Source organism: Lissotriton vulgaris, chromosome 4_1, assembly GCF_964263255.1.
Source record: "Lissotriton vulgaris chromosome 4_1, aLisVul1.2, whole genome shotgun sequence".
NCBI classification, from domain to species: Eukaryota; Metazoa; Chordata; class Amphibia; order Caudata; family Salamandridae; genus Lissotriton; species Lissotriton vulgaris.
The window spans coordinates 44,017,828-44,043,891 of NC_141691.1; the positions used below are offsets into that span (position 1 = coordinate 44,017,828).

The following is a 26,064-nucleotide window of genomic DNA, read 5'->3' on the forward strand; positions in this document are numbered from 1 at the left end:
TAGACCTAAGGCTGCTCGCCCACACTACCACAAATAGAGCACTATGGGTTATACATTGAGCCCTGTACACTTTTGGGGTACCAATGAACTCTGGGCCTGGTAGAACCACCTAGTGGTATACCACGTACAGTGCGAGATGTCTGCGCCTAAACAGAGGTGGCACGGTGGGCAAAATAATGAGGATTGGAATGCAGCCCGAGTAGTTACTAGTGGCTGAGATTAATTCAAGCATTCAATTGATCTTGTTTTGCTAAATTTAGTGCCGCTATTGGTGGGATGAGTATGCCCAGATACGGATCCCCTGCATAGGGTCACTGGAATCAAGCTATACTTGGCTGAGGATCGGGCCGGCAGTTCTGGCTGCAATGGCCCAGCCTACTGGGATCCTGGAGTTCCTCACATCAGTTATCTGTAAAAGGTTGGCAATTTCATCTCACAGATCATAGGGATAGCTATCAGAATCAATTCCAAATAAGGCATTTAGTGTGTAAGGCTGTTACGGGAGGCAAGTGCGGGGTATGTGAATCCAAAAGGATGCGGGCAGTTAGGCCAGGGTGCGGCCTAGGTTAAGGTTGAAGCAGCACCAACTCCTGGTCGGAGAGCACAATTGGCTGCGCGAGTCATTCACCAGCAGCTGTGATTCTATATGATCTGGTGTGGGTTGTGGCTCCAGGATCCAAGTCCGCATAAGCACCATGGTATAGCCCATGTGGGTCCAACTGGCACCGAGGCGCACCAGAGAGCAGATCATGAGCCAAACAGAAGCAGAATGGCTTCACAAAACTGTTGGATTTGCTGCAGAATCCCTGATGTACTTGGAAATTCAGGTTGGCTTGGAACAATAGTTGAAACTAGTTCCAAAGGGGATCGGCTTCAGAGGCGAGACCGAGAAGCACTATTACACCATCGAATGCCTTCTCTGGAGCTCAAGAGTGGAAGGAAGGAGTGGAGTTCCACTTAGGTTTTTTACGTTTCTTCTTTGACTTTCCCAAAAACTTAATGATGGGCAAAGATCAGACAAGAGAGCGACTTCGGTGCTTTCCTTCAACCTAAACAAGTTACAGAGTGGGGTCATTCGGCGTTCGGCAACGTAGAGTTTGGCTTTGCGTTCTCAGATAGCATTGGGTTTCATTAAGGCGCAGTCACACGAAGCAGATGCTGAGACGATAGTTACCGGCTACCGTGCCACGTTATTGGTGACTATACAGATATGTTACCTACATGTCACAAGAACTATTTGTAGACACACATTTTTTATTGTGAACTGATATTAGAGCCTTGAAGAAGTCCCTATTGGGACGAAACACGCCGGCTAATGAATTGTGAATCTTGGATTTTATCAACCCGATGTATTCAGCTTTTCCAATAAAGAATAATTTTCAAAAAAGAAAACAGGACTATATGGACTTGAAAATGTCCTCATATCAATAACATTTTTTGTTCAACTGATTCTGGATATATTTATAATTTCTGTGTGCGGAATTCCTATTCTTTATGCTGTTGTAATTTTGTGTCTTCCAAATAGGGAGTGGAGAGGGGCGCACTCCCTGGTTTTTCTGCACCAATATTACTTGCCAAGACTTTTGTGGACAGGTGCGGTCTCTGTGTTTGCCTCAGCCCTCAGTCTGTTTCGTTATACATCAATTGGTAGTCTACACCAGCACGCTGTGAAAACAGTCCAACAACGGATCTTATTCCAAAGTAATTCACAAGGGCAGTTTCACTCAGGTGCAGTTCTTCCCAGTGCAAGAGGACTGACTGGTGTCTTCAGGGATGAGAACAGCGATGCAGGTGGTTGCCGGAAGGGTGGTTCCAGTCAGAAGAGCACATATCTTCTTGGAGAAAAAAAATGCCACAGAGGTCTGCCCTTCTTCTCTATGTTGTATTAACATCTTCCTCCTATAGGTATCCCCAGAAAAACCACAAACATGATGGAAACACAGCTAACCAAAGCTAGGTTACACAATACTTTGCACTCAAAACATTACTTTGTCACTTTACAAGGGGCTACAGGATCTGACCTTCTATTACTCCTAGATGCACTCCAAATATGGTGTCATCAGATAGCTTAACAGTGCCTTTAGATAACCTCAAGTTATACTGGTTTGCATATACTGTCAGAAAAAGCTATACTTGACACTACCTTTGTTTTCTGTTCCATGCATTAGATGCTGCTGCATGTTGCAGCACCAAGCCCAGAGCACAATTTCCAGGCCTAACACAAAGGAATACAAACCCTTTGGTAGGAGAGTAGGATCTGCTTATAGTCACCCAAAAATTTTGCTGAGGTTTCACCGTTTTTCGACTTTAGTCTGGCTGGGGCCCTGCTATCCAGGACCCCAGCCCAGCTGCTTCCTCACTAAATTGATTCCATGTACTTTAGGTGCACTCCAGTTTGGTTACTGGGCTACCCTTGTATATGGTACACCAGGTACTAAGGGCATATGTACCCCAGAGGCCTACCAGGGGCTGCAGCATGTATTGCGCCACCCCTGTGAAGCCTTCCTAAATGACACCACAGGACTGCTACTGCAGCCTGGATAAGGTGGTGCATGCACCCCTTACTGAGATATAGGTTACCTTTATCTACCTTAAATCACTACACATATAAACCTATCAGTCACCCCTATGGAAGGCCTTATCAATCCTGAAGGCAGGGTGCTGGGTTTTGTGTGAGAGGGTGCCCATGCATGAGCAGAGCCCCTCTGCAGCCTTCGGGACCTATTCTCTGTGGCTGTTCTGTGATGCAGCCAGACCCTATACTCTTAAGTGCATTATACCCTCGCGGTACATGCTAACTTTGGAATGGCTGCACAGAAACATGTTGTGTTTGGTGTCAAACACTTTGGAATCCTACCCAGACACATGTACACACCGGTATACCTGGTACCAAGTTTAAAGAGCCCTGGCATCACAAAATGAATGCTGCAGCCACAAGTCTGGTCTCCTGCTACTGGACGAAACTCCGGCTGGGGAGGCCTGGACAATAGGTTTCCTGTAACAGGGAGGTGTAACCACCTCCCAGACAGGCTTTAGTGTATTGGGGCTGGGTGGGTGCACTCAGTGCTTTGAAAACTGCACTGGGTGCACATTTGGTGTCCCTATGCATAGCCCAGTTCAGACTGGTTGCGGGGGCTACCAGCCTCATCGCTGGTGCGAAACTGGACAAAGGAAATGGGTGTAGCCACCCCTCTTTCCAAACCCTCCCATAGGTGGGTCCCCAGACTATGTTCAACCCCTTCCATCGGTATAAGAAAGGAACCCCAGACTACAGGACTTTAGAAATCCCTGGACGAAACTCTGCAACTGAATCCTGGAACTTCGATGATCTGTTCAACGTCAGATGACTGAAGAATCTCCCTTAGAGTAAAGGAGTTACTCCCCTGCTTGGGAGGCACCAAAGAAGCATCTGACCGGTCTGTATCTCCGAAGCTCCTGCCGGACGCTGAAGACTTTGCAACACCAGACGTGGATTTCCAGACTTCCCAGAGGCTGAACAGAGTCCCCAGCAAAGCAGAGACCAATATCCCTCGTGGGTACCGTGGAATCGGAACCCCTGGACATCGCGCACATTTGCAAGTGCATCAGCTTCCCGACGACTCTCGAGGCTGTACATTGGGTTGCTTGTAGCCCAGACCGAGCACCTTTTGCACCGAAGATTGTGGGCCTACACTCCACAAGTGTTCCGTGAGCCCGCTCTCAGCATTTCAGGTACCTTCACAATCTCTGGTCCGTCGACTGCTGGGTCCCTGAGAAGGCAACTTTAACTTTCAGTGGGTTTTCCAGGTTGCTCCAGACGTCCCTCGGTCCTTGCTTGTCCGAACCGAAGCATTTCTTCACTTTCTGCGTGGGTTGCTGTTGCCAAGGCTTGTTGGGTCCATTCCGGTCACCAACGCTGCAGCACTAGACATACTTCGTGGGATAGTTTGAATCCAGCTCCTGGTCGTCGTAGACGCCTCCTGATCCTCGTGGATGCAGAGTCAAGATTCACCTCTTCAACCTGAAATCACCCAACATTGGTGGGCATTCGACTATCGTGCCCCTGGCAAGTGACCCCGACTAGGTCCCCTCTGCTTTCAGGTTCTCCACATCTTCGATCCAGGCTTGGATCACCCCAGACACTTCCCACTTCAACTGCAGCAGCACTTTGAAGCAGACTGCCATTGAAAACGACGACGATTTCCAACACCAAAAGACACCTATGCACCAGGCTTCCCTGGGTGAGGTAACTAGTACCCTGGTGCTTCCGTGGGTGTTGGCCCGAGAACCCCTCAAGTCTAAAGGGGTTGCTCAAAGTCCTCTCTCATTGTCCTTAATCTTTAAATTTCCAACAGTGGCTTTCCCCATACAAGCAAACGGTGAATCGCGGTTGTGTTCTCACACTGCACGCGTCCCCTATAGGTCCCCTGTGTCACTACCTTGGGTGGTGTCTGGTGGACCCAGCGGTTCTACAGGCTCTAGGCCTTGTGTCTAGTCAAGTTGTGGTTCTTATACTACTGTCTAACTATATGGTTTGGTACGCCCCTAGGGCTCAACGTATATTGTGCTAATTTACTGTGTGATATTAAGTGTAACTTATGTGTTTTAACCTCTAGCCTCATAAAGAGACTAGAAAGGTGTGTTTAGAATGAATACATATACATATACATATATATATATATATATATATATATATACACATATATATACATATATATACATATATACATATATATACACATATATACACATATATATACATACACACACACACACACACACACACCTGGTGAGGTTCTCCTTTCATTTGGTCATTCATGAGATTATAGACTGGTAAAACAAACTGCTTTACATTCCCTCAATACTTAGCCTGAAGGCTGTTCTCTATAGCTACTATTAAGACAGCTTTCAATAAAGGTTGTCTTTAACCTCATTCGTGCGAGCAGTTTTCCCGCTGTGCGCTGTGTTTTAAAAAAACCTGCGTTACATGACGAGCTCAGCTCGTCATGAGCGTACGACAGGCGTAACTCACGACGAGCTGAGCTCGTCATGAGCGTCGAAGGGGTTAACCTATCACCTCTAAGGGGCTGTTTGGACAGGTGCAAGGTGCCCACTAGAACTAGTGGACAGCATAAACCAGGCACACTTCTTACACCTTTATTATTAGGTTGAGCGCTCAAAGGAAATGTTGTGAGCTTGGACCGCACTACTGACAAAGGTTCCAGTAAAAAAAAAAAACTATGCACACATTTGCAATGTTTAACAATATAAGGCTAAGAATAATGCTTCCGGAATGCTCTCCTATTTGATGCAAATATATGCAGAAGCCGGAAAGTAAGACTGACGATTCTTTCCTTTCTAAATAAAAGGTTTACAAAAATAGGCAACTCAGAAATTTTAAGTACCATTTCTTTAAAGCATCATTTAGTAAAATGCTGATGCATGCTAGAATTCCCAGGAATATTCCTAATGGAATCAGTGTAACTAGTTTCAATAAGACTATGAGAAATAAGAAAATAAACAAGCATTGGCAAAGCTAAACGGTAGTCATTGGGGGTCAGCATTTTAGTTTATTTTCAATGTGTGTCTTGTTTTCACATGGTTTTTAAAAACGTTATTGTTGTGGTAGCTGTCATGTCTTCACTATTATAACAAACATTAGCAAAAACCGAACATACATTTTGGTCTCAAAAGGCACACATTGCCACAGAAGTCCCTAGCACTGAGCAAAACTATTTTGCGTGCGGATATATGCTTATTGTGAAAGAGCAAAATAACGGCACTCACTGTAAAGTCATTCATTAAACAAGTTTAATAAAACCAAAGGTCTTGGTTAATGACGACCTAATTAGGGACCCAATTCTTAAAGAAAGTAGCAAAGTGCACCCATGGTATATGTCCTTATACGGCTAGGGCAGTCGACCGTGAATCTGGGGGACTTTGTTCGAGTCTCGGCAAGGACGCTGGACATCCTTTGATTCTGGGCAAATCACTTAATCTCCCCGTAACAAAAAATGAATGTGTCTTCATGTAATGCAACTGGTGCTATGTAAAGCGCTCCGATACCAGATTCAGGTCAAGTTCGCACTATATAAAACTCTGTCAAATAAAATTAATGCAGATTTCCATTCGTAGGCCAGGAAATGGTACTCCTAGAAAACATTTGAGAACTGCTGTTTAGCACAAGCACATATGCACGAGTGGAATTGCTCGTGTGAAAATCTGTCGAGCAGTTACAAGTTGACCTTCCCTCCAACCACTTTTTTTCCTAACTCTGGAAGAAGTTTTACATTTGCCCTTGTCAGGAGTACATTTCTAACTTTCTTAGAATGGACAAATATTAGAGAAGAGCTGGTGAAAACCTCTAAAACATACAAGTTAGTAGGTTTGCACACACTCAAAAAGGCATATCAACCCTGGAACTATTTCTTACCGCTATCTCCAACCAGCATGTAGATCTGCAGAAAGGTGGCAAAATAAGGCGATGGTTAGTAGTCAAACTGCTCTATAATATGAGCCCATTCATAATAAGAGAGGCTATTATCAGAGCTCTTACATAATAAGATTGTGGTCATAATTTATCGCCTCACTACGCGGCACCAAAGGGACAAGTGGATTAATTTTGTTTTTTTACAGACAAGTGCATTTATGAAGCAGCCTGTCCCATGGACATGTAGATATTTTATTAAATTCCTCACCCCTGACTGTTACTATCATTGATAGCATGGCAGAAGCAACAAATGATGCAAGCTGCAGCGGCCTCCTGGCAAGAGCCCTAGCATTTTTTTGCTCTTTTTTTTTTAAAGAAATTAAGCACTGGCACACATTTAGCACCATCGCTACCAGAGTGCGTTCTCATTTCCATGGGTATGTAGCCCCATGCAAATGAAGGAATCTGTTGGACTCTGCGCCCGCACAGTAGTAGCGACTCAGGCGCAAAGGGAAAAAAAGCAGCCAGGGGGTGCACTATCAGTGAACCACCTGATGGCAGCCCTGTGGAGTGGGTCTCAGACTCCCTAGACCTCCGCTCTTAGGCGGGCGCAGTCACTCTCTGCACCCGCCTGCAAGGAGATCTCTCTCCCGCTCTTAAAAGTGCGGACGGGTTGCCGCCTGCACAGTAAAACATGGAGGCTGCTTAAAAGCTGCTCCGTATTTCACTTAAGTGCAAAGCCCTGGGGACAGCACGAGTTTGCAGCTACCCGGGGGTGGGGGGAATGTGCATTCAGCCTAACCTGGCACACTGTCTTTGTTAGCACCAAACGCACCTTTTAGAAGGTGAGCCCAGTGCGAACAAGGAAAATGTGCCTTATTGTATAATACGGCCTCAGGTGAGCTCTTTAACTTGCAGCCTTTTAAAGTTGAAGCAGGCTGTAGCTCCCAATAACTTTGTTTGCGTGCTGCAGAGAAAAAAGCAAATCACTTGGTCCGGAAAGGCAAAGCTGGTGCCTTGTTGAGCCCTGTAGAGTTCACAGTCGTATGAAATGCCTGCACAAGAAAATTGTGGGCGCCGCTTCTTCTTGTGTCAAACACTTTGCTTGCTCTGATCCAAAATATCAGTTGACTTCACAAAACAGATCACCAGGGTACGATAGCTCAGCGAGTTCTACACCCGGTTTAAATGGACATCTACATTCTGAAAGTCAAGAGACTTAAATTCCAGCATGGCAAGCCCCTGCTTTTCATACAACAAACTCAGTGCGCTTTGCTATCTTGATAAGAGGTAGGATAAAGCAACAGAAATTCAACCAAACATGTCAGAGTAGAGGACACAACTATCAACAACCAGAATGTGACGGTAATACATATGTATAAAGGCAAGTAAAGATTGCCTACACACCATAGATAAAGACCCCCCCACCATACATTAGAAGGATACTGCCAGCAACGAGGAGTTCTGTGACCATATAGAGGAGCGAGGTCAAAGACAGACTTCCTATATAAGGTTGTGAACTCCAAGGTGAACTACAGTATTCCTTTTATTGTGTGGCAGAGGTGAATAGTACAGAAACTCTTTTTAGGGGGTATTCAAGGTTTGAAGAGCGGGGCAGCTACATTAAAGCCCTTGGAGGCATTTTGTTTCTTAGGCGGGATAATACCAGTTAATCGAGAGTAACATCCAACAAATGTGGGTAACTTGATAGATATACCGAGTCCGCACGTAATGCCATCATGTGACTGGTGATAGAAAAGTGGCCACGGGTGATGCGCGTACATCGATTCATGGGTTATTTTTATATCAGATTCAAACTTGAGCACACCCAACCCCCACATCAGCCTGAAGGTCCCTAACCTGCCCAGCTAAAAAAGTTTGAGGACACAGTGATAAACTTCACGAGTCCTGTAATGTGGGCAAAAAATGTTCTCCACATTATGGCCAACCAATCAGATCAATCTGTACCACAGTGCTGAAATGGCATGAGGAGGAAAAAGCTCTGTCAGCTAATAAGATGGTCCATTTTGTGTTTGTTTTTATTTTCAGTGCTACAGTGAGACCATCAGTCCAGAAATACCTAACTTTTTAACCTTTTCATGCCCAACCCGAGCACCCCTTTTAACGCCCAGCTGTTTCTTCTGTATCAGAGAGCAAAGTTTCCTATGGGAAGTAACAAGGGACATTGTTGTTTTGGGACGCCCACCCTTTATCGTGGCACCCGTTGATGGATCACTGCAAAACATTTCATGAAGGAGCTAAAATCGATGAACTGTTTAGGGATTTTTTTTTTGCATCGTCAAAGTTCTTAACAAAACAAAAAAGATATTTTCCCTATGGAAACTCTGAAACCATAACTTAACAGTGGCAACTGGCACTGTGTAATACACACACACACACACACACACACACACATATATATATACACACACACACACACACACACCAAGGCCCAGGTGGGGCTGAAACGCGCCATGGCGGCAATGCAGGGTGATCTAAAATAAAGAAATACCCGACACGAAGAACTCTTGGGTCCGCATTCATCTTTCTGTGTGAAAGTTAAGTTCGGTCGCCAGTAGGTAGTTATAGTTAGGATTTTTTGCAATGCAAAATCTCAAAATTCTATTGTGAATAACTTTGGTGCCGGTTGACGAATCTGCCTGAAAAGTTCCCAAAAATTTGCCTCGCGGAGCTCCGGTCCTTCCCTGAAAGTTTCGGGGGGATTCGTGAAGCGGGGGCCGAGATAAAAGGGGGGTCCCAAAACGTGTTTTCCCCATGTTAATTTCCATAGGGCGGTCAACCTCACTTTTAGCCCGAAAGGCTGAATGGATTTCCACCAAACTTGGCGAAATTGTAGGGACTGGTAGCCCGATGTGCCTTTGCTATGTCTCAAGATATGTGCTCCAGTGGTTTTCGAAAATTAACTTTGAAAAAATATATATTGGGCTACATTGGGCTATATATATGTTAGAGCCCAAATGTAGCCCAATGTAGCCCTAAGATGGCCACCAGAGACAAAAAAAACAAATGTAGCCCAAATATCAGCCAGATGTAGCCCAACTATAGCCCAGGGCTCGACAAATCTGAAAAAATGTACTAGTCCTGCAGGTCTAGTTACTTGGAAAATCCCCTCGACCCAAGTGCAACCTACTTGACCTCTGTCTGTGAAATCGGAGCAAAAGTGACAAGTTAACAAGATTTAAAGGCATCTTTATTGCTTAGCCCCTTTGTGAGCAATAAAAATGCCTTTAAATCTTGTTATATTGTCACTTTTCCTTCGTTTTCCAAGACGGAGGACAAAAGTTAGTTTGTCTTCCTACTCGCCAGAAAGGGCGAGTAGGACCTAAAAATAGCTCGCCCTCATCCATTCTCCCTCGCAAATGCGAGCGGGCGAGTGGATTTGTCGAGCCCTGTAGCCCAATGACAGAATGTCCCAGAGTGTTCTAAAGAACAACTAGAACGCTAACAGTCTTACTTATGACAAAAGTATGGCACACCAGAAGTCATCTTGATTGGAATAAAGTGGTAACACTTAATACATTTAATTTGAAAAGGAACAAAATGAGGGGTTTCATTTTGATATATATATATATATATATATATATATATAGATATATATAGATATATATATATATATATATATATATATATATATATATGTATATCTCCTACTGGCGGTCGCCAGTAGGTAGTTATAGTTAGGATTTTTTTCAATGTTAAATCTCAAAATTCTATTTGGAATAACTTTGGCGCCGGTTGACGAATCTGCCTGAAAATTTCCTCAAATTTGCCTCGCGGCGCTCCGGTCCTTCCCTGAAAGTCTGGGGGGAATTTGTCAAGCGGGGGCCGAGATAAAAGGGGGGTCCCAAAACACGTTTTCCCCATGTTAATTTCCATAGGGCGGTCGATTTCACTTTTAGCCCGAACGGCTGAATGGATTTACACCAAACTTGGCAAAATTGTAGGGACTAGTAGCCCGATGTGCCTTTGCTATGTCTCAAGATATGTGCTCCAGTGGATTTTGAGTAATTTAGGTTCAAAAAAATATATATATCTAGAGCCGCGCCCCGGTACACGCACCGGGGAGCGCTCAAAGCGCGCCACACAACTTGCGTACGGAAAGCCGATTGGCTCTGGGGTGTCTGTAAACATTCGAAACAGTCCGCAGCGGCCGCCATCTTGTACCTCGGTAGGATTGAGGTGGTAAAAATCAAAGGGGGAAATGAGCAAAAGGGGGCAGGGTATACCCCCCTGACCCCCTAGGTTTGTTGTGGGGGTCATAAAAGGGCCCCACGGGGCGATAAAATTTTTTTTTTATTTTTTTATTTGCGCTGGGGGAGAGCCCGGTACGCGCACCGGGGAGCGTACCATGGAGAAAAAAAGAATGAAACTTTTTTAAAAAAATAGCATTTTTTTTTATAAATTGGAGGTAGTTCTGAAAATAACTTTTTTTGGTTTTTGTTTTATATTTTTTTTATACTTTTTAAAACGATTTTATTTTTTGGGGGGATTTTTTACAGGGGAAAAACAAAAACAGGGATTCAAAAACTGCTCAACAGGAGCAAAAAAATGAGAAAATTTAGGGACGGGGAGAGCATTGGTGTTCCTGTCTCTTTATTGCAATGAGTTCAACGCTCTGCTCCCCATAACAGAGTAGTTCGTCACAGTCCACGCATTAAAATGTTATGCCTGCAAAGACCGGCTGTACGTTAGGGACCATTCTTGCACGTGTTGAACCAAAAGGTGTTGCTCCACCAGTGGAGGTGCTGCCGCCATCTCTTCGTGCATTCTCTGCCAGCTCCCTGACACTCTCCCTGGAATAATTTTTTGGGTGTCTTCTTTTGACATGCCTAATTAAATTGGCATTTCCAAAGCTATATTTTTTTAGAGGATTGCCTCTGGATAAAATACTGCCACATATTTTACAAGTTACTTTACTTGCATTAACTTTTTTTTGTCCTTCAGGGATGTCATAAAATTTCCAGATGAAGTGGTTCTTTGTTTTCTGGTGAGGAGGGTCCTCTTGCACAAAACCATCTGAATCACTGCTGGATGACTCCCTTGCAGCCATTGCTGTAGATCAGGAAATTAATGAGTAGATAATTCACAAAACACCTCTTGCTCTCTCCAAGTGCAAATCAATAGTGAGAGAAATGGGTGGGTTTCTCAAAATTTAGGGGAAAAAATTATTGAACCAATGAAAAGTGTTATTTTCAGGTCACATGACCAGGGGCTTCATCATTATGAAACCAAAACGGTTATGAACCAATGAAGTGTGTTATTTTCTGGTCACATGACCCGACGCGCTTACGCTACGCGCCCCGGGGCGCGTATCATAAGCGTGTCGGACGCCTACGTTGCGCGATCGTATTCGCTCGAGTGCTTCCGGGTGCGCTTACGCCGTGCGTATCACGCAGATGCGGCTACGCGATACGTCACGATCATGTTTTCGTTCGTGATTTTGGCGCTTACGGGACGCTCCCCGGAGCGCGCCCTGGGGCGCTTTATGAAAGAACGCTCTCGGGGCGCACCCCGGGGCGCGCACCGGGAGCGCTCCATAGCAAAAAAAAAATAAAAAATACAAAAATAAATAAATTGGGAAAAATTGTAGGGATTGGTAGCCCAATGTGCCTTTGCTATTCTCAAGTGGTTTTTACGAAAATTAACTTTGAAAAAAATATATATTGTGCTACATTGGGCTATATATATGTTAGAGCGCAAATGTAGCCCAAATGTAGCCCAAAGATGGCCACCAGAGACAAAAAAAGCAAATGTAGCCCAAATATCAGCTAGATGTAGCCCAACGGTAGCCCAATGACAGAATGTACCAGAGTGTTCTAAAGAACAACTAGAGCGCTAACAGTCTTACTTATAAAGTGAGACTTATAGTTAGGAATTAGCATTAAAAAACCCTATGAAATTCAGTGAAAAAAAAACATAGGTTTCACACCAGTTCTAGTTAGGAATTACCATTTAAAAAACCTATTAAATTCACTGAAAAAACCATAGGTTTCACACCAGTTATAGTTAGCTGGAAGTTTTACTCGCATAAAACCATTGAAATTCCCACGTTATAGTTAGATGGACTCATTATAACTTGTGCGTGCAATGCACTGCTGATGACGTCACATATTACATCACTCATGACATGGTCAGTGACATCACTCATGACATCACTGAGGACATCATCCTTGTGACAGACCTCCTTTCAGTGTAATGTAACCCATGAAACACATTCAAAAATAGAAATTAACATTTTCAAAAAAATGGAGATACACATACCAGTTACAACAACCAATTCAATAATTCCACCATCTATATACACATCCACTCATTCACCAACAGTTCTATATAGTCACTCATACATATACTCACTCATCATATGTAGTGATACACCTATACATCCTGTTACACACCAACAGTCATCCAAAAGTTACTCTCACACACTCACACATGCAAGTAAACTATTGAACATCCATTTATTTGCATATACAGCTAAACACACACTACCACCTTACTTCTAAGAAAACTTACACATACTTACTCTCTTAAACAATCACTTATAGAAACACATACTTATTTAAACAGGAACTCTTACAATTTCTTACTCTCACATATACTCACTTATATACATCAATATTCACATATACTAGATTAAAACATATGTAGTTACTGATAAAGACACTAGTGAGAGTCATTCACTCAGTAACACACACATATACACTCATCCACCCATACAGTCCTGCACATATGCGGTCTTCAAAACACATACAAAGAGACAGTCAGTCAATCATGCATCTATGTTATAAGTAATACCCCCACCAAACCATACAAACACTCATACGGATACTAAAAAAACATCTAATAACCCATATACCTACACATGTGGCTACTCACCAACCCATGCAGCTACTTATAAACAAAGTGAAACACTAATACATATATTTAAATATTTAAACATTACTCACTAATATATGTATTCACTAAGATACACTTAATAAGCCAGTTAACCAATCAATTTTTTTTAAAAAACATCCATTTAGACACTTATTTAAACATTTATTCTTCCATCAACTTTTACATATACATATATAAAACATATTTATTTTTCAGAAAGACACACATTCACTGGATGGTGTCATCAGTGATGTCACTGACCATGTCATGAGTGATGTAATATGTGACGTCATCAGCAGTGCATTACACGCGCAAGTTATAGTGAGTCCATCTAACTATAACGTGGGAATTTCAATGGTTTTATGCGAGTAAAACTTCCAGCTAACTAGAACTGGTGTGAAACCTATGGTTTTTTCAGTATATATATATATATACATACACACAGGTTCTCACAAAGCAGCGCCGTAGTCTCGATATCACCGCAGCGCGACCAGAAAACAGCAGACCCAAAATTTTCTGTGAGTAATTAATTTATTCTGCAACACACGGACAGCATAACGTTTCGGCCTCCCAGAGGCCTTGGTCACATGGCATTCCAGAGGGGAATGGCAGAAATTTAAAGTGCACATGCATATGGCGTTAGCCAATCAACGTAGAGGTATGTACAACAGTGCAATAAACATAGTAAACATACTGTGCGTTACCATGGTGTCAAAAATAACAATGCATCGTGACTTTTCAAACAAACGTTTTGGGATAAATCCCTGAAGGTCACATGTAGCCAGTAATACTTTAAACAAAAACCAGTGAACTGGCCTAATGCCTGTATAAATGTGATAATATGGATATGGTTAAAAACATAATTGATGGATAAAACCATTTGTGAACAACACAGCTCATGATTGTTCAACCACATATGACTATAAATTTGTATATACAAATGAATGTATGGTCTGGTCAAATAACATTGAACCTATTATGATACATTTAGAAACATATGCATGTCTATAACCAACAACCATTCACATTTAAAAAACCCTATATCTACCGAAACATTTCATGTTATAGAAATTGCTCTAAAAGAATGGATACCCATTAATATACAAGCAATAAACTCAACGGTATGATATGAAAAAATTCTGGTTTTTCTGGCTAATATTAGAGAAGACACATCTCTACGTTGTATGATGAATAATTGTGAAATAAAGTGCTGGGTGTTGTAAGAACTACAGAGACAAAAACCTAATATAGTGGTTAAAATTGTATCAGATAATTAACAGACTGAACCAAGTCTGTCTATCGCCATGGCAGGCTTGACTGAACTTTGTAAAAAAACACTGACACCAGTCAAAAAGTCAAAAGCACATGGCAAGCTGGAATTACATATGAGAAACCATATAGTGCATATATTGAGTTGACCTATAAATGGTGTCATTGAGGAACAAAAGGGCAATACAGTATATTGAAAAAGATCTAAAGACCGGTATAAAAGTCTTCCGAAGCATTAAGCCCATTAGGAGCTTTACTATCCAACATGAGAATGTACCTCGTTTCTAATCTTCTTAGTGCAGCCTCCCTGTTTCCGCTGAATTCACTGAAAAAACCATAGGTTTCACACCAGTTATAGAAAGGTGGAAATTATAGTGAGTCCAACTAACTATAACGTGGGAATTTCAATGGTTTTATGCGAGTAAAATTTCCACCTAACTATAACTGGTGTGAAACCTATAGTTTTTTCAGTGAAAATATATATCAGCAGCAGTTCGCAACCTTTCACTCTCTTTCCAGCGCGAAATCACGGGCGCAGACCAGCTTATGTGCAAGCATTATTTTATTCTCCTTACAACATCAAGACGCGCTTCGGCCGGCCAAGCGGGGGGATATATATATATATATATATGATATATAGATATATAGATAGATAGAACACGCAATTACTTTCACAATACTCTGCAGGACATAATGCTCAACAGTTTGCTAGTAAACCAATATAACACAATCAGGGATTACTGGCCTCCAATTGAGACTGCTGGCGTCTTCAGCCAACAGGGACCCATACACAAAGAGCTCCCTTTGGCAATCGACCCCTTCATGCTGGAGCAACCCATGACTTACCAATGAGGTGGTGCGGGCTCAACATTCCGAACACAGCAAAGCACAATACATAAAACATCAAATACAATACATGAAACATGAATATCAGACAAATGTGAGCGAAATGCTAAAACACTAGATTTTCCTATAATGCTAAGTCTATGGGCAAAGTTATTCAGTGCTGCTCGCTAACATTTGGTCTTTGGTAGCCAACACTTCTTGTGGGCGCAGCAGCTAATTTCTCATTAAATGAGGATCAATAGCAACTCGCTCCAGTCACTACTTCTCAAACATAAGTTTATGGGAGCATTTTAATTGACTGAGGAACATGCAGGACTTCAAAAGTTTGAATGATGCTACAAACTGTGTGCCTCCACACAACAACCACACTAGTCCAAACCAATGTCCACCTCCCAAAAAAGGCACAATAGCTCAGCAAAATACAACAATGGCAACCAGGCACGTGGTGTGTCTGGGGGTGGGAGGTGTAGTGCCCAGTGCCTTGGGCATGCACAGCTCATGCGAGTCATTGATGTTTTGACGAAGCCTGAATACGCTGCAACCAGCAGAGATAAACACCACTACAGTTACATGGGATCTTCCCAGTGGCTTAGAGGCTGCACCTGCCAAAGGCATGCGACAGCCGCCAAACCATTCAGTGCTGTTGGCTTCCAGAGGCAAGCAGCCTGGGATCCTTCCAATGACAGTCACCTGCCAAGAGCGTGACAACCTGAAAGCAGAGTTGTGCTCCAGCGAACCAGTAGTGCAGGGCCCAAGCAAAATGTCTGAGAGAATGTATCTGATGCCCATTGGGATGATAATGATGATTGCCAGTGTGAACTCTTCTGCTCAAGATCTGAATGAACTTACTGGTTATCCGACACGGTAGGTGCTTGCAGAGCCCGATAGTAAGCGCCTGTCTGTACCCGATTCCGTGTATGACCTTTTACCTCTGCTAAACATTGTGGATACCACATGAGTTACGTTAGGTCACTGAAGAAGGTGTCAGGATCTCCATATTTGGCTAGAGCCCCATATATGTGATTGTAGAACCCTGCAGCTCCATTCTTATTAATGTGTGTAGTATTTCATGTTGCTGTGATATTGCGGTACTTCTCCTTTAATTATGTCAAGCAGTGGGCTGGAGAGTGAGTCCTAATGTCTATATGAGAGTTTGAGTTCGGAGTCGCTGCCCACCCTGTACTAAGTCGCTGACAAGCCTTTGACTTTCGCCCTTGCTACCCTAAGACTCAAGCGAGGAATGGATTTACCTCACCCACTTTTTAGAGCCATAGTAGGGCAGATCCCAGCAGACGAGAGGCAAACAACCCTGGATGGTTGTGGCCCACTTGCCCGGCGGTTCCTTGAAAGGGGTCCGACAGGGACGGCTTCTTCCCTCCACTACCTCGGCTCACTTTACATTTTCCCCACTTAACATCTGGGGTGCACTAGATATGTTCACGGAACTCAGAGACATCCGCTCCACAAATATCACACAGCTCTGCCTCCAGTTACCTACCTTTCTCTGCACGCCCTGTGTCGCTTGTCTCCAGGCTTTCCTTGGGGCAGCCCAGCCTCCCGAGCTGTGATGGGACACTTGTGGATCCAGTCAGGCCTTTTTGCCTCTGCTTGGTGGGGCTGCATTTGTTCTCTTTTAATGAGACATCACTGTCCAAGTCGGAGCCGGACAGGTCCAGCCGATGGGAGCAGGACACAAAGACTGGACTCTCCACATCCTCCAGGTCAAGGCTAAGGACAGGCTGGGAGCGGCTGAACAAAGGCTTCTTGCTTTTCTTAATGCTCTCCTTCAGCTGCAAGAAAGAATATTTAAAAAACAGAAAGAAACTTAAAAAAACATGTAAATAAAATGCCAAACTCTGCACATCATATTCCATACCACACGTCCTTACAAACATTACTACTAGTCTTCCAACTCAACCACTTCTGTAAATCGTTTTTTAGGTCGAGCCGCAGCTGGCCACGTGCTGCTCTGAGGGCAATGCTGTATTAGAGAACGGAGTTGAAGCTCCACCCATTCTCCTTCCAGATTGTTCATTGGCTAGTCTCATTGTCCTTCGTAAATGCTGGCTTCTGATACATTACTAGGCTTGTTAGTCCCTCGTTAGTACCGCCTTGTCTTCATGTGTAACCTCCATGAGGACTGGCCCTTTTTCGTCTGTTGGTACACAGTAGGTCTTATTTAGTCTGTAAGCACTATTTTCTTTAATGAGTTTCTCCTACTGCAGGCACAACAGGCTTTACTGCAACATTCAGCGTTCCATGCTCGCTTTCACGTTCCAAGCAACCTGGGACAAATTTGGCAGTAACCATATTTAATATGCTTCGCTCAACCCAGGAAGATGTTGGTCTGCAGGGAGGGTGGGTGCGGGGGGGGGGGGGTTCATGGTGGCAGCTATGGCAAGATTCTTTACCGCTGACTGCCCACCACCCACTTGCCCTATTGGGGATCATGCAATGCATTTCGGGACAAGTAAGGGCTATTTGATACAATTACACCATCAACCAGGGTTTCACACCACTATGCTACTGTGAAATTACATGGGCACCACCTTCAACCCTCCAATCGATAGACACGGACAGACAGGGATGCACATTCCACAACACTGAAAGCCCATAATTAACCCCTGTAAACTCTAGGTGCATAGTTACCGACCAGACCCCCAAAGAGGAACACGGACCGGAATCGTCAATTGCCCGTAACCCTCATTTACTGTGACTCTGTGCGCTAGGCACAACTCCCTGCCAGTGGGCCCAGGTACTCAATGAATCCTTACATGCCTCCACTGTTTCCAATATTATGGACTCTTGCTCGCATCAGACATAGTGGTAAACTTCGGGTCCACCACTAGCTCCCAGCCCTCCTCCTCATTGGGTACCTCCTACAACACCTAACATTTCAACTCTGTCACCGGAAGCTCTAGACAAATTAGACTCTATTCAGAGAGCTATTACATTTGTAAGACTTCGCTAGAAAACAAGATGATTGTACTAACCATTAAAGTGAACCTACTGAGGGAAGATCACAAAGCTTGCAGGCAGGGTTTCTCATGCAGAGAGCCTGGTTCAAGATATCCAACAACAAGCTACTAAAAGACTTGTTGTATAGAACGGATCTCATGTGTGCCCGAGACCAAAGCCAACGATGTGCATGCCCTGGAATGTGAAGGCAAAACAAAGAAGAAGTGGTCCATGAACGTGGAAAGGAAAATACAGCTGGAGTATTAACGATGTAGTGGTAAAACCCATTTAGGAAATTCATCCAGTTGTCCTGCTACTTATAAGATATGTGGGAAATGTAAGAAAAGCGGACATTTCATGAAAGTGTGTAAAGCTAAATGTAGTAAGGAGGTTTAGTCCTTGAAAAGTGTAAACAGTTTGGGTGATGGTCAAACCCTGTCTTTTCAATCCGGTTCCGATGAAGGAAGTGTGGTATTTATGGTGGAAGAAGAGCAACAAAAAGAAGAAGGCCAGACCATGTCTGAGAATGGAGAGGTAGCAGTATTGGGTGGTCCTGTCTTCAAGAAGCCTTGGTGTATGATAGATGTTAACGGCCGGAAGATGCCGATGTGCGAAGAGCCCGGAGGCAAATGAACGTGCCTGGGACACTCGTCCGGTGCTCCAGAGGTGGTGTGCGGCAAGTTGTGGGTTGGGGACGCTGTGTCTGGTGGCTTCCCCCTTTGTTGCCGTCCTGCCGTACCGGGCTCCTTCGCTTGGTGGCGAAGAGGGATTTTGGCGGAGCGGTGTCACCGGCGGGTCCCCCTCCCTTGTGATCACTATTTCAGCGCTGTGGGTGCTGCTCGTGCGCTTGATGGGGGTCCCGCCGGGGTTCTGCTGTTGAGCTCACCCCTGGAGATGAGTCCGGAGAGACGGCGTAATTGTAGCAAAATGGCGGCTGCTGCCATGTCCCGTGCAGGGTCCCGGGATGCCGATTTCTTGCCCTTGCACTCTGCTTGGGCCTGTACTGGTGAGCTCGAACCCACGATTAGCAAAGTCCTGCAAGCTTTGAAGACCTGGAGGTCAACCTTGGTCCGGGATTCCTGTGTGCAGGGGGATGTAATGGCCGCCATTCCTCCCGGGCCAGCTTTTGAGGACGCAGATGGGCTGGTGAGGTCGTTGATTGTTCCCCGCTTTCTGGTTGGGGTAGCGATGATCCGATTCATGAACGGGTGGAACCGCTGGTGTTCATTGACACTGGTATATACGGCAGCTGTGAACAGTTTCTGCAGTACCCTCGGGAGAGAGGGTTCCATTGACTGCTTCCATTGATAATCCAGCAACTTTTCCACGGCCTTTCTTCATCGCCATGTCCTATGCCCACTGGATCTACGCACATAGCGACGTTGGCTAAGAAAGGACTAGGATGAACCCGGTTCTTTTCGGAGGACTACTGATCGGTGAATGGAGTTATGGACTGCCCTACATTGTGATACTTTGTTGATTCCTTCGTATTTACGTGTTACTAAACACTTGCCAGTTTCGTTTTGGGCCACACTCATGGCGTAAGTGGGCGGGGGGGCGTACCATTTGCTAATGGTTCCTCACCCCAGGCTTTTCTTTTTTCTCCCTTTCTTTTTCCGTTTCTCTATATTCTCTTTTTCTATATTTCGGGTTCATAATTAGGGCGACAGGCACGCTGCTGGGGGTGGGTAGGCCGTAGCCTTCTGCAGGGGTGCAGGGTGGGACGGGTGGAGTAGGGTCTATTAGGTAGTTCTTTGTTTCTATGGCTCTTTTGTATCCTTTTCTTGGGTCTCCACGACTGTGCGTAACCCCGCGGGGTGAGTTACTGTGAGGGGAGGAATAGGTATTTTATGTAACATGGTACTCATGGCACTGTTTCTCCTGAATTTATCGATCCGCCCCCAAGCACGTTCGCTATTTGTATTATTGCTCGCCATTATCACTGCGGGGCGGGTACAATAACGTGGAGTCCCCCTACTTCTTTTCCTCTTTAGTATTCTTGTTTTCTTATTTCTTGGGTTGGGATGTATAGTGATTGCAACTTATCTGTTTCCCTGATGGTTTTTATTACTGCGGAATTGCTGTTCAGTTAGTCTCTGGGTACATGTGGTCGGGCGTGGATATTACCATTGAGGAATTATAAGCGAACCTATGTTTTGCATGCTATGGACCTTTCTGATTATTGCTTTTTTGTTGTACTGCAACGAAACAGTTGGATATTTCCCCCCCACGTACTCCAGGTTGCTACCTATACGACCGATCCTTTATTCTTTAATATATAAAAATTAAACTCCTTTAATCCTATGTCGAGTTGTTCTAGTTAGTTAATAACATTGACTTACAGCGTTAGGTAATATCATCTAACCACTCCGTGCCTTTAATTGATGATGGTGCTTTCCAGTTTTGTTCCGTGGCCGGCCTCCGGGTTGTAGGCCCGTATTTGTACGCATCCATTTCCTCAAATAAAGGTTTTAAAAAAAATTTTAAAAATAAAAAAAACGTGAGGTGCTTTCAAGATGACATACTAGTTTTTGGAGCTGATAAGGAGCATGACAAAACCCTAGCATTAGTGTTGTCCATTCTGAAGTGAAAAGGGGTCACTTTAAAACCAAGTAAATGCCAATTTGCAGTAACCAGTGAGGAGTATTTAGAACAAATTGTCTGGCAGAGGGGTGGAACCAAAGGAGAGTTTGGAGATGGCAATTAAAGAGTTTCCTGCACTCCAAAATGAAGATCAATTGCAGTCTTTCTTTGGCATGCTTGAATTTTATGCGTATTTTGTAACAAAATGTGCATAAAGACAAAAACAATTAATTTTATTTTAAAAAAAGAGTTAGACTGAGGAGGTGAACATGAAGTTTTGTTTGATAAAAGAGGAGATAACTGAGGCTATTTCTCTCAAGTCTTTTGGCACTCTTGATCTGTGCAGCATTGTAACAGATGCTAGTCGATATGGTTCACTTCCTACCAACACGCCAACACTTCTCTCTCAATCACAGAATATGAACTCTCTGCAACAGTAGAATGGTAAGACCATGGTAGTTGTTTTTGTTTTTGCTTTGCTTGCTCTCCGTGGAGCAGAGAGTTCATATTCTGTGATTGAAAGAGAAGCGTTGGCGTGGTGGTAGGGAGTGAACCACTTTAGAAAATATATATGGTGTTTGGAGTTCACCTTGCGGATAGATCACAATCCTCTGGCTTATTTATTTTACAACAAATGAGCTGGCAAAGCAACTCCGAGAATAGCCAAGTGGCACTACATGTTGCGAGGGTTTCAGTTCAAAGTGGAATACATACCAGGGGTGAAAAATGTCTTTGTGGACTGTCTGTCACAGTTACCGTTGGAGGTAGATGCTAGTGAAGAGAAGGACGATGATTTTAGTGTTATAGCATGTACATCAGCTGATGAGATGGGTTGCATCGGTGAAGAAGAGTGGATTTAAGCTGTAAGATTTAACTGGTGTTGCAAGAGTTAATAGTGTGCATATATAAAAGGGTGGCCCAAAGGAGAAATTGAGGATTTGTTGAAAGTATACAAACATTTTTGGAGAATTAAGGGTCTCGAATGACGTTTCGAAATGTAAAGATGTGTCAGTCGTGCCTCATGGAGTAAGGGTAAAGTTGTAGAAATTGGCATTAGGGCCATGTGGGAATGAGGGGGGCTAAAAAGAAAGACAAGAGACACTTTTGGGTGGCCAGGAATGGATAGGCAAGTGGAGCGTTGGGTAAGAAATGGTGTAGCGTGTGCCCTGAGTGATAAGTCAGAAGCAACATTGCCAAGTCCTGAGGAGCTTTTCCAGTGCGAGAGAAACCTTGATCGAAACTGGGCATGAATATAAGTGGGCATGGATATTATGGAGTCCATGAACTTGCTTAAGGAGAGCTCTAGATATGGCATTGTCTTCGTTGATTACTATTCTCGATCAACTGAGGTGAAATTTGCGAAGACAGCAAATACTTTGGAAATGATAACATTTTTGCATACATTGTTCTGAGGGAAGGGGTTGAAACCGAATTGATAACTGAGAGTGGTGTTCAGCTGTGTCAGAGGATTTTAGCAAATTTGTGAACCATTGGGGTGTGAAGCATGAGACCACTTCGCTGTACCATCCCAGGAGTAATGGTTTGGTGGAGGGATGCAATAGTGATAAAGGACAATGTGCCGCTTTCATTAGTGAACGGTCTGGATGAGAATAGAAGCAGAGGATTTTGTATGGACAATATGCACCACTCCTAATGCAGTCACTGGGATGTCACCTGTTGAATTACTCAAGGGTAGGTTGCCTGCAACCATTTTTTTTTTTTTTGGTAGAGCGCAAACAGCTGCCCCAGCGATGAGGCGTCCCGGCGCTAAGAACCAAGATCCTGGCCTGAGCGGAAAAGGATGAAAAGGGACATTACGGGAGAGGGAATAGATACGTTTTTACTACTTTCCGGAACGCCGGTAGGCTTTTTATGGAGCGAATGTGTTGCGGTAGATCATTCCAAAGTTTGGCTCCAAGAAACCTGAAGGAGCGGCCGCCCATGCGGCAAAGTTTTATGCGCGGGACGCATAGAAGGTTTTGGTTAGAAGATCTTAGGTTACGTGACGGCGCATAGGGAGTGAGAAGTGGTCGAAGCAGAGGCAATTGGTGCATCTTGGACGTTTGGCTTTGAGGTATCAGAAGGGGGAAAAAAAACCACTAGTTTAGGAAAAGCATGAAGCTGCACAAGTAAAGGACGATTGAGGGTGGTTTGGGCAGAGTCAAATTGCCTGGCATAGTGGCAAGAGGGCAGTCAGGGTTTTCTTATCCAAAAAAGTAGTGCATGTGTAAAAAGGTGTGGTCAACTGAAAGACGGCAAATGGTAGAGCAAAGAAGTTGTCAGTGCAAAGACGTCCTTCGTGGTCAGTGCTAAGAAGCCCCCAGAGCATCCAGGTGGGAAGTGTTCCCATGAATAGGGCGAAATGTCAAGGGAAATTAGTCATCCACGCACAAGAACCATTAGGGAGAAGAGTCCAACGGTGTGGTTACGAGACTACGCATCATGTATGGTTAGCATCCCCTCGTTGTGTTCTGAGGGGGTAGGTTTAGTTTTGCTTTATGTTTAAGGGTAAGATGTGTTGGTTTTAGCCGACGGTTGTGTATTTTATGTTTGAAGTAAAATATATTTCCACTTTACTTTACATCTTGTGGTCAGTGTCGTACTTTTTGTACATTTTTCACAAATATTTTAGGAAAAATGCACCCTCTGCCTGCGCTTTCTCGAGCAGGTACTCAACATATAGAACTTCCTATCTGTATCCAGACAGTTCAAATCTTTCAACGTATTTGGATGTTCTCTGAAATCTCACTTGCTTGACAAACTCCTCAATGCTTTATATCCCCTCTTTATTTTAGTTAATTGTAACAAACACATCTAGATTAATGGTTCCCATGCTTTTTAGAAACACGACCCACTTCTCAGTACTATACTTTTGTGACCCACTTAACTTTAATATACATGAGGAGCGATTTTTGAACGCAACTAAAGTATTGTGTGGTAGCGCACTATTTACGGACAGAACATTTTCTGTTGAAGTGGCTATTAACTTTAAATGGACATACAATTTTACGGATAACACTATATAGCGCATTTGATAGTGTGGAAATCATGTTTTCGTGAACATTTATCATTTGTGCATCACCAAATAATAAAGCGCCTTGGTGTCTTTTGTTCCTATTAAAATCTGATTCCAGCATGCTTTAGAATTACAAAAAAAAGTGTTGTTTTTGATTTTCCTAACTGCTTAATGAATACAGTTCGTGTACAGGGGTCTATAGTTTTCTGTGTGTTGAAAATAAAAACAAAAACTTCACACTTGGCTGCATTAGAGCAGGTTTGTCACTAAATCCACTTAAAAACTTCACCCACTTTGCAGCAGAAGAAAGAAAAGTAAATAGCAATCCTATTAGCAGAAATTTGTGAGAAGACACATGACTGGTCTTTGATGCACCAAATGTGAAAGGGAAGAACAAAAGTTAAAAGCATCTTTTTTCATTGCTCGGACTTTCTGTAAAATCCGTAAAGGAAAGGTCCTGTGGGGTCTTGTTCACGCTCATGCACTGCAACCCCAAAGACACTCTTCCAAGGACCTGCCTCAATTTCCCTTTCTCCCAACCCCCCTCTCTCGGCCAGATGGCCGTTTCCCAACAGCAACCCCCTATCGATGACAGGACCCATTTGACCACCTCCCCTCTTTTCCTCCCTTACCTCCCACATTCCCATAACTCCAATCAATACTCTCCTCTCCTTCTACCATACCGCCCGGATCCGTACCGATCTTCTCCTAAATGTGTCCTTAATTCCTTTCCTTCCTGCAACTCCAACAAAGACAACTCCCCCTCCGCCTCTAACGCACCTACTCCTACTCTCAACCTCCACTTTTCCCCACTTTTGAAACCCACACCCCAACTCCCCTCCTCCACCGCAACCTCTCCCTGCCTTCCCCCTCCAATTCCACCCCCCTCCTGTCTCCCTACAACCACCAAACAACACGTGCTTTACCTTAATCTCCCTGGAAAATAAGCTAGTCTCCCTGATCACCTTGATTTCCCAGCTTGTAAGTGCCATCTCACTTTGAAGCTCCAAGTTTCCCTCCTTTCCATACACCCCTATTCCTGTGGATAACCCTCACCACCCCACGAAATGCACCTCGCCCCAGTATAACTAAGCCCAACCCCTCATTGGCAAACGTGGTTATCTCACACAAGCCTTCGAACGCCACCCTTCTTCAACCTGCACCTCCCGATTACCCGATTGTCTACTCTATTCCGACCATCTCCTCTGTCAGAACCAAGCACCCACCTAAACCCTCCCGAGCACCCCTGTATAAGTACAACATACCAATCACCCTGCAGAGCCCAAGTACCCCCCTCACCAAAACAGTATTGACAGAGCTACGCTGTCTGCTCCACAATTGCAGATCAGCAGTAAAACAAACTTCAAATCTCCGATACCATCACCCTACACAAGGTTGACATGCTCTTCCTCACAGAGACCTGGTTCAACTATACCTCACACTCTATCTTTGATCTCCTACTACCCACAGGCTATTCTATACTCAAGAAAGACAGAAGCGACGGCGTTGGGGGAAGTGTTGCAGTCATCTTTAGAAACTCCCTTCAATTGAAGGCTCTTCCTTTCAGCTCTTTCTGCACTTTTGAAGGCCTTTCTCTTGAACTCCAATTGCACCATCGCTCACCCCTCGGATTCCATGTTATTTACCGTCCACCGGGGAGCGACCCTTCGTTTTTAGAAGAACTCACTGACTTCATCAGTGACCAACACTCGGAAAGTGACAATCAGACCTTTGTGGGGGACTTCAATGTCCATTGGGGCTCACCGCAAGACTCCTCTCCGAACTCGCTTGCCACCTTTCTCTCTACAAACGATCTTATACAACACTGCACACAGGCAACACACTCCAAGGGCTCAATCCTGGACCTTGTTATTTCCAAAGCAGACAGACTTTCTATCACTACCCCTATTCATGTAGACTGGTCTGACCACCTCCTCATTCCTTTCTCTCTTCACCTTTCACACTATTACTCTTGGCCAACCTAAGAGGCCTACCTCCTGGTTCCGTGATGTTAAAAATATTGATATTGGTTCCTTCTGTGAATCATCCTTGTTATCACTTCCAAAGCTAGACCCGAACCTAGATG

General features: G+C 44.0%; 1 protein-coding gene across 1 annotated transcript in view; it reads right to left on the reverse strand.

Moving 5' to 3' along the window:
• GCNA (germ cell nuclear acidic peptidase) overlaps positions 1 to 26,064 on the reverse strand; it is a 122,788-nt gene that overhangs the window by 93,397 nt on the left and 3,327 nt on the right. Inside the window, exon 2 of the mRNA XM_086918262.1 lies at positions 16,920 to 17,211. Within this exon, the coding sequence (XP_086774388.1) occupies positions 16,920 to 17,211 (292 nt within the window). The remainder of the gene's footprint in view (positions 1 to 16,919; positions 17,212 to 26,064) is intronic.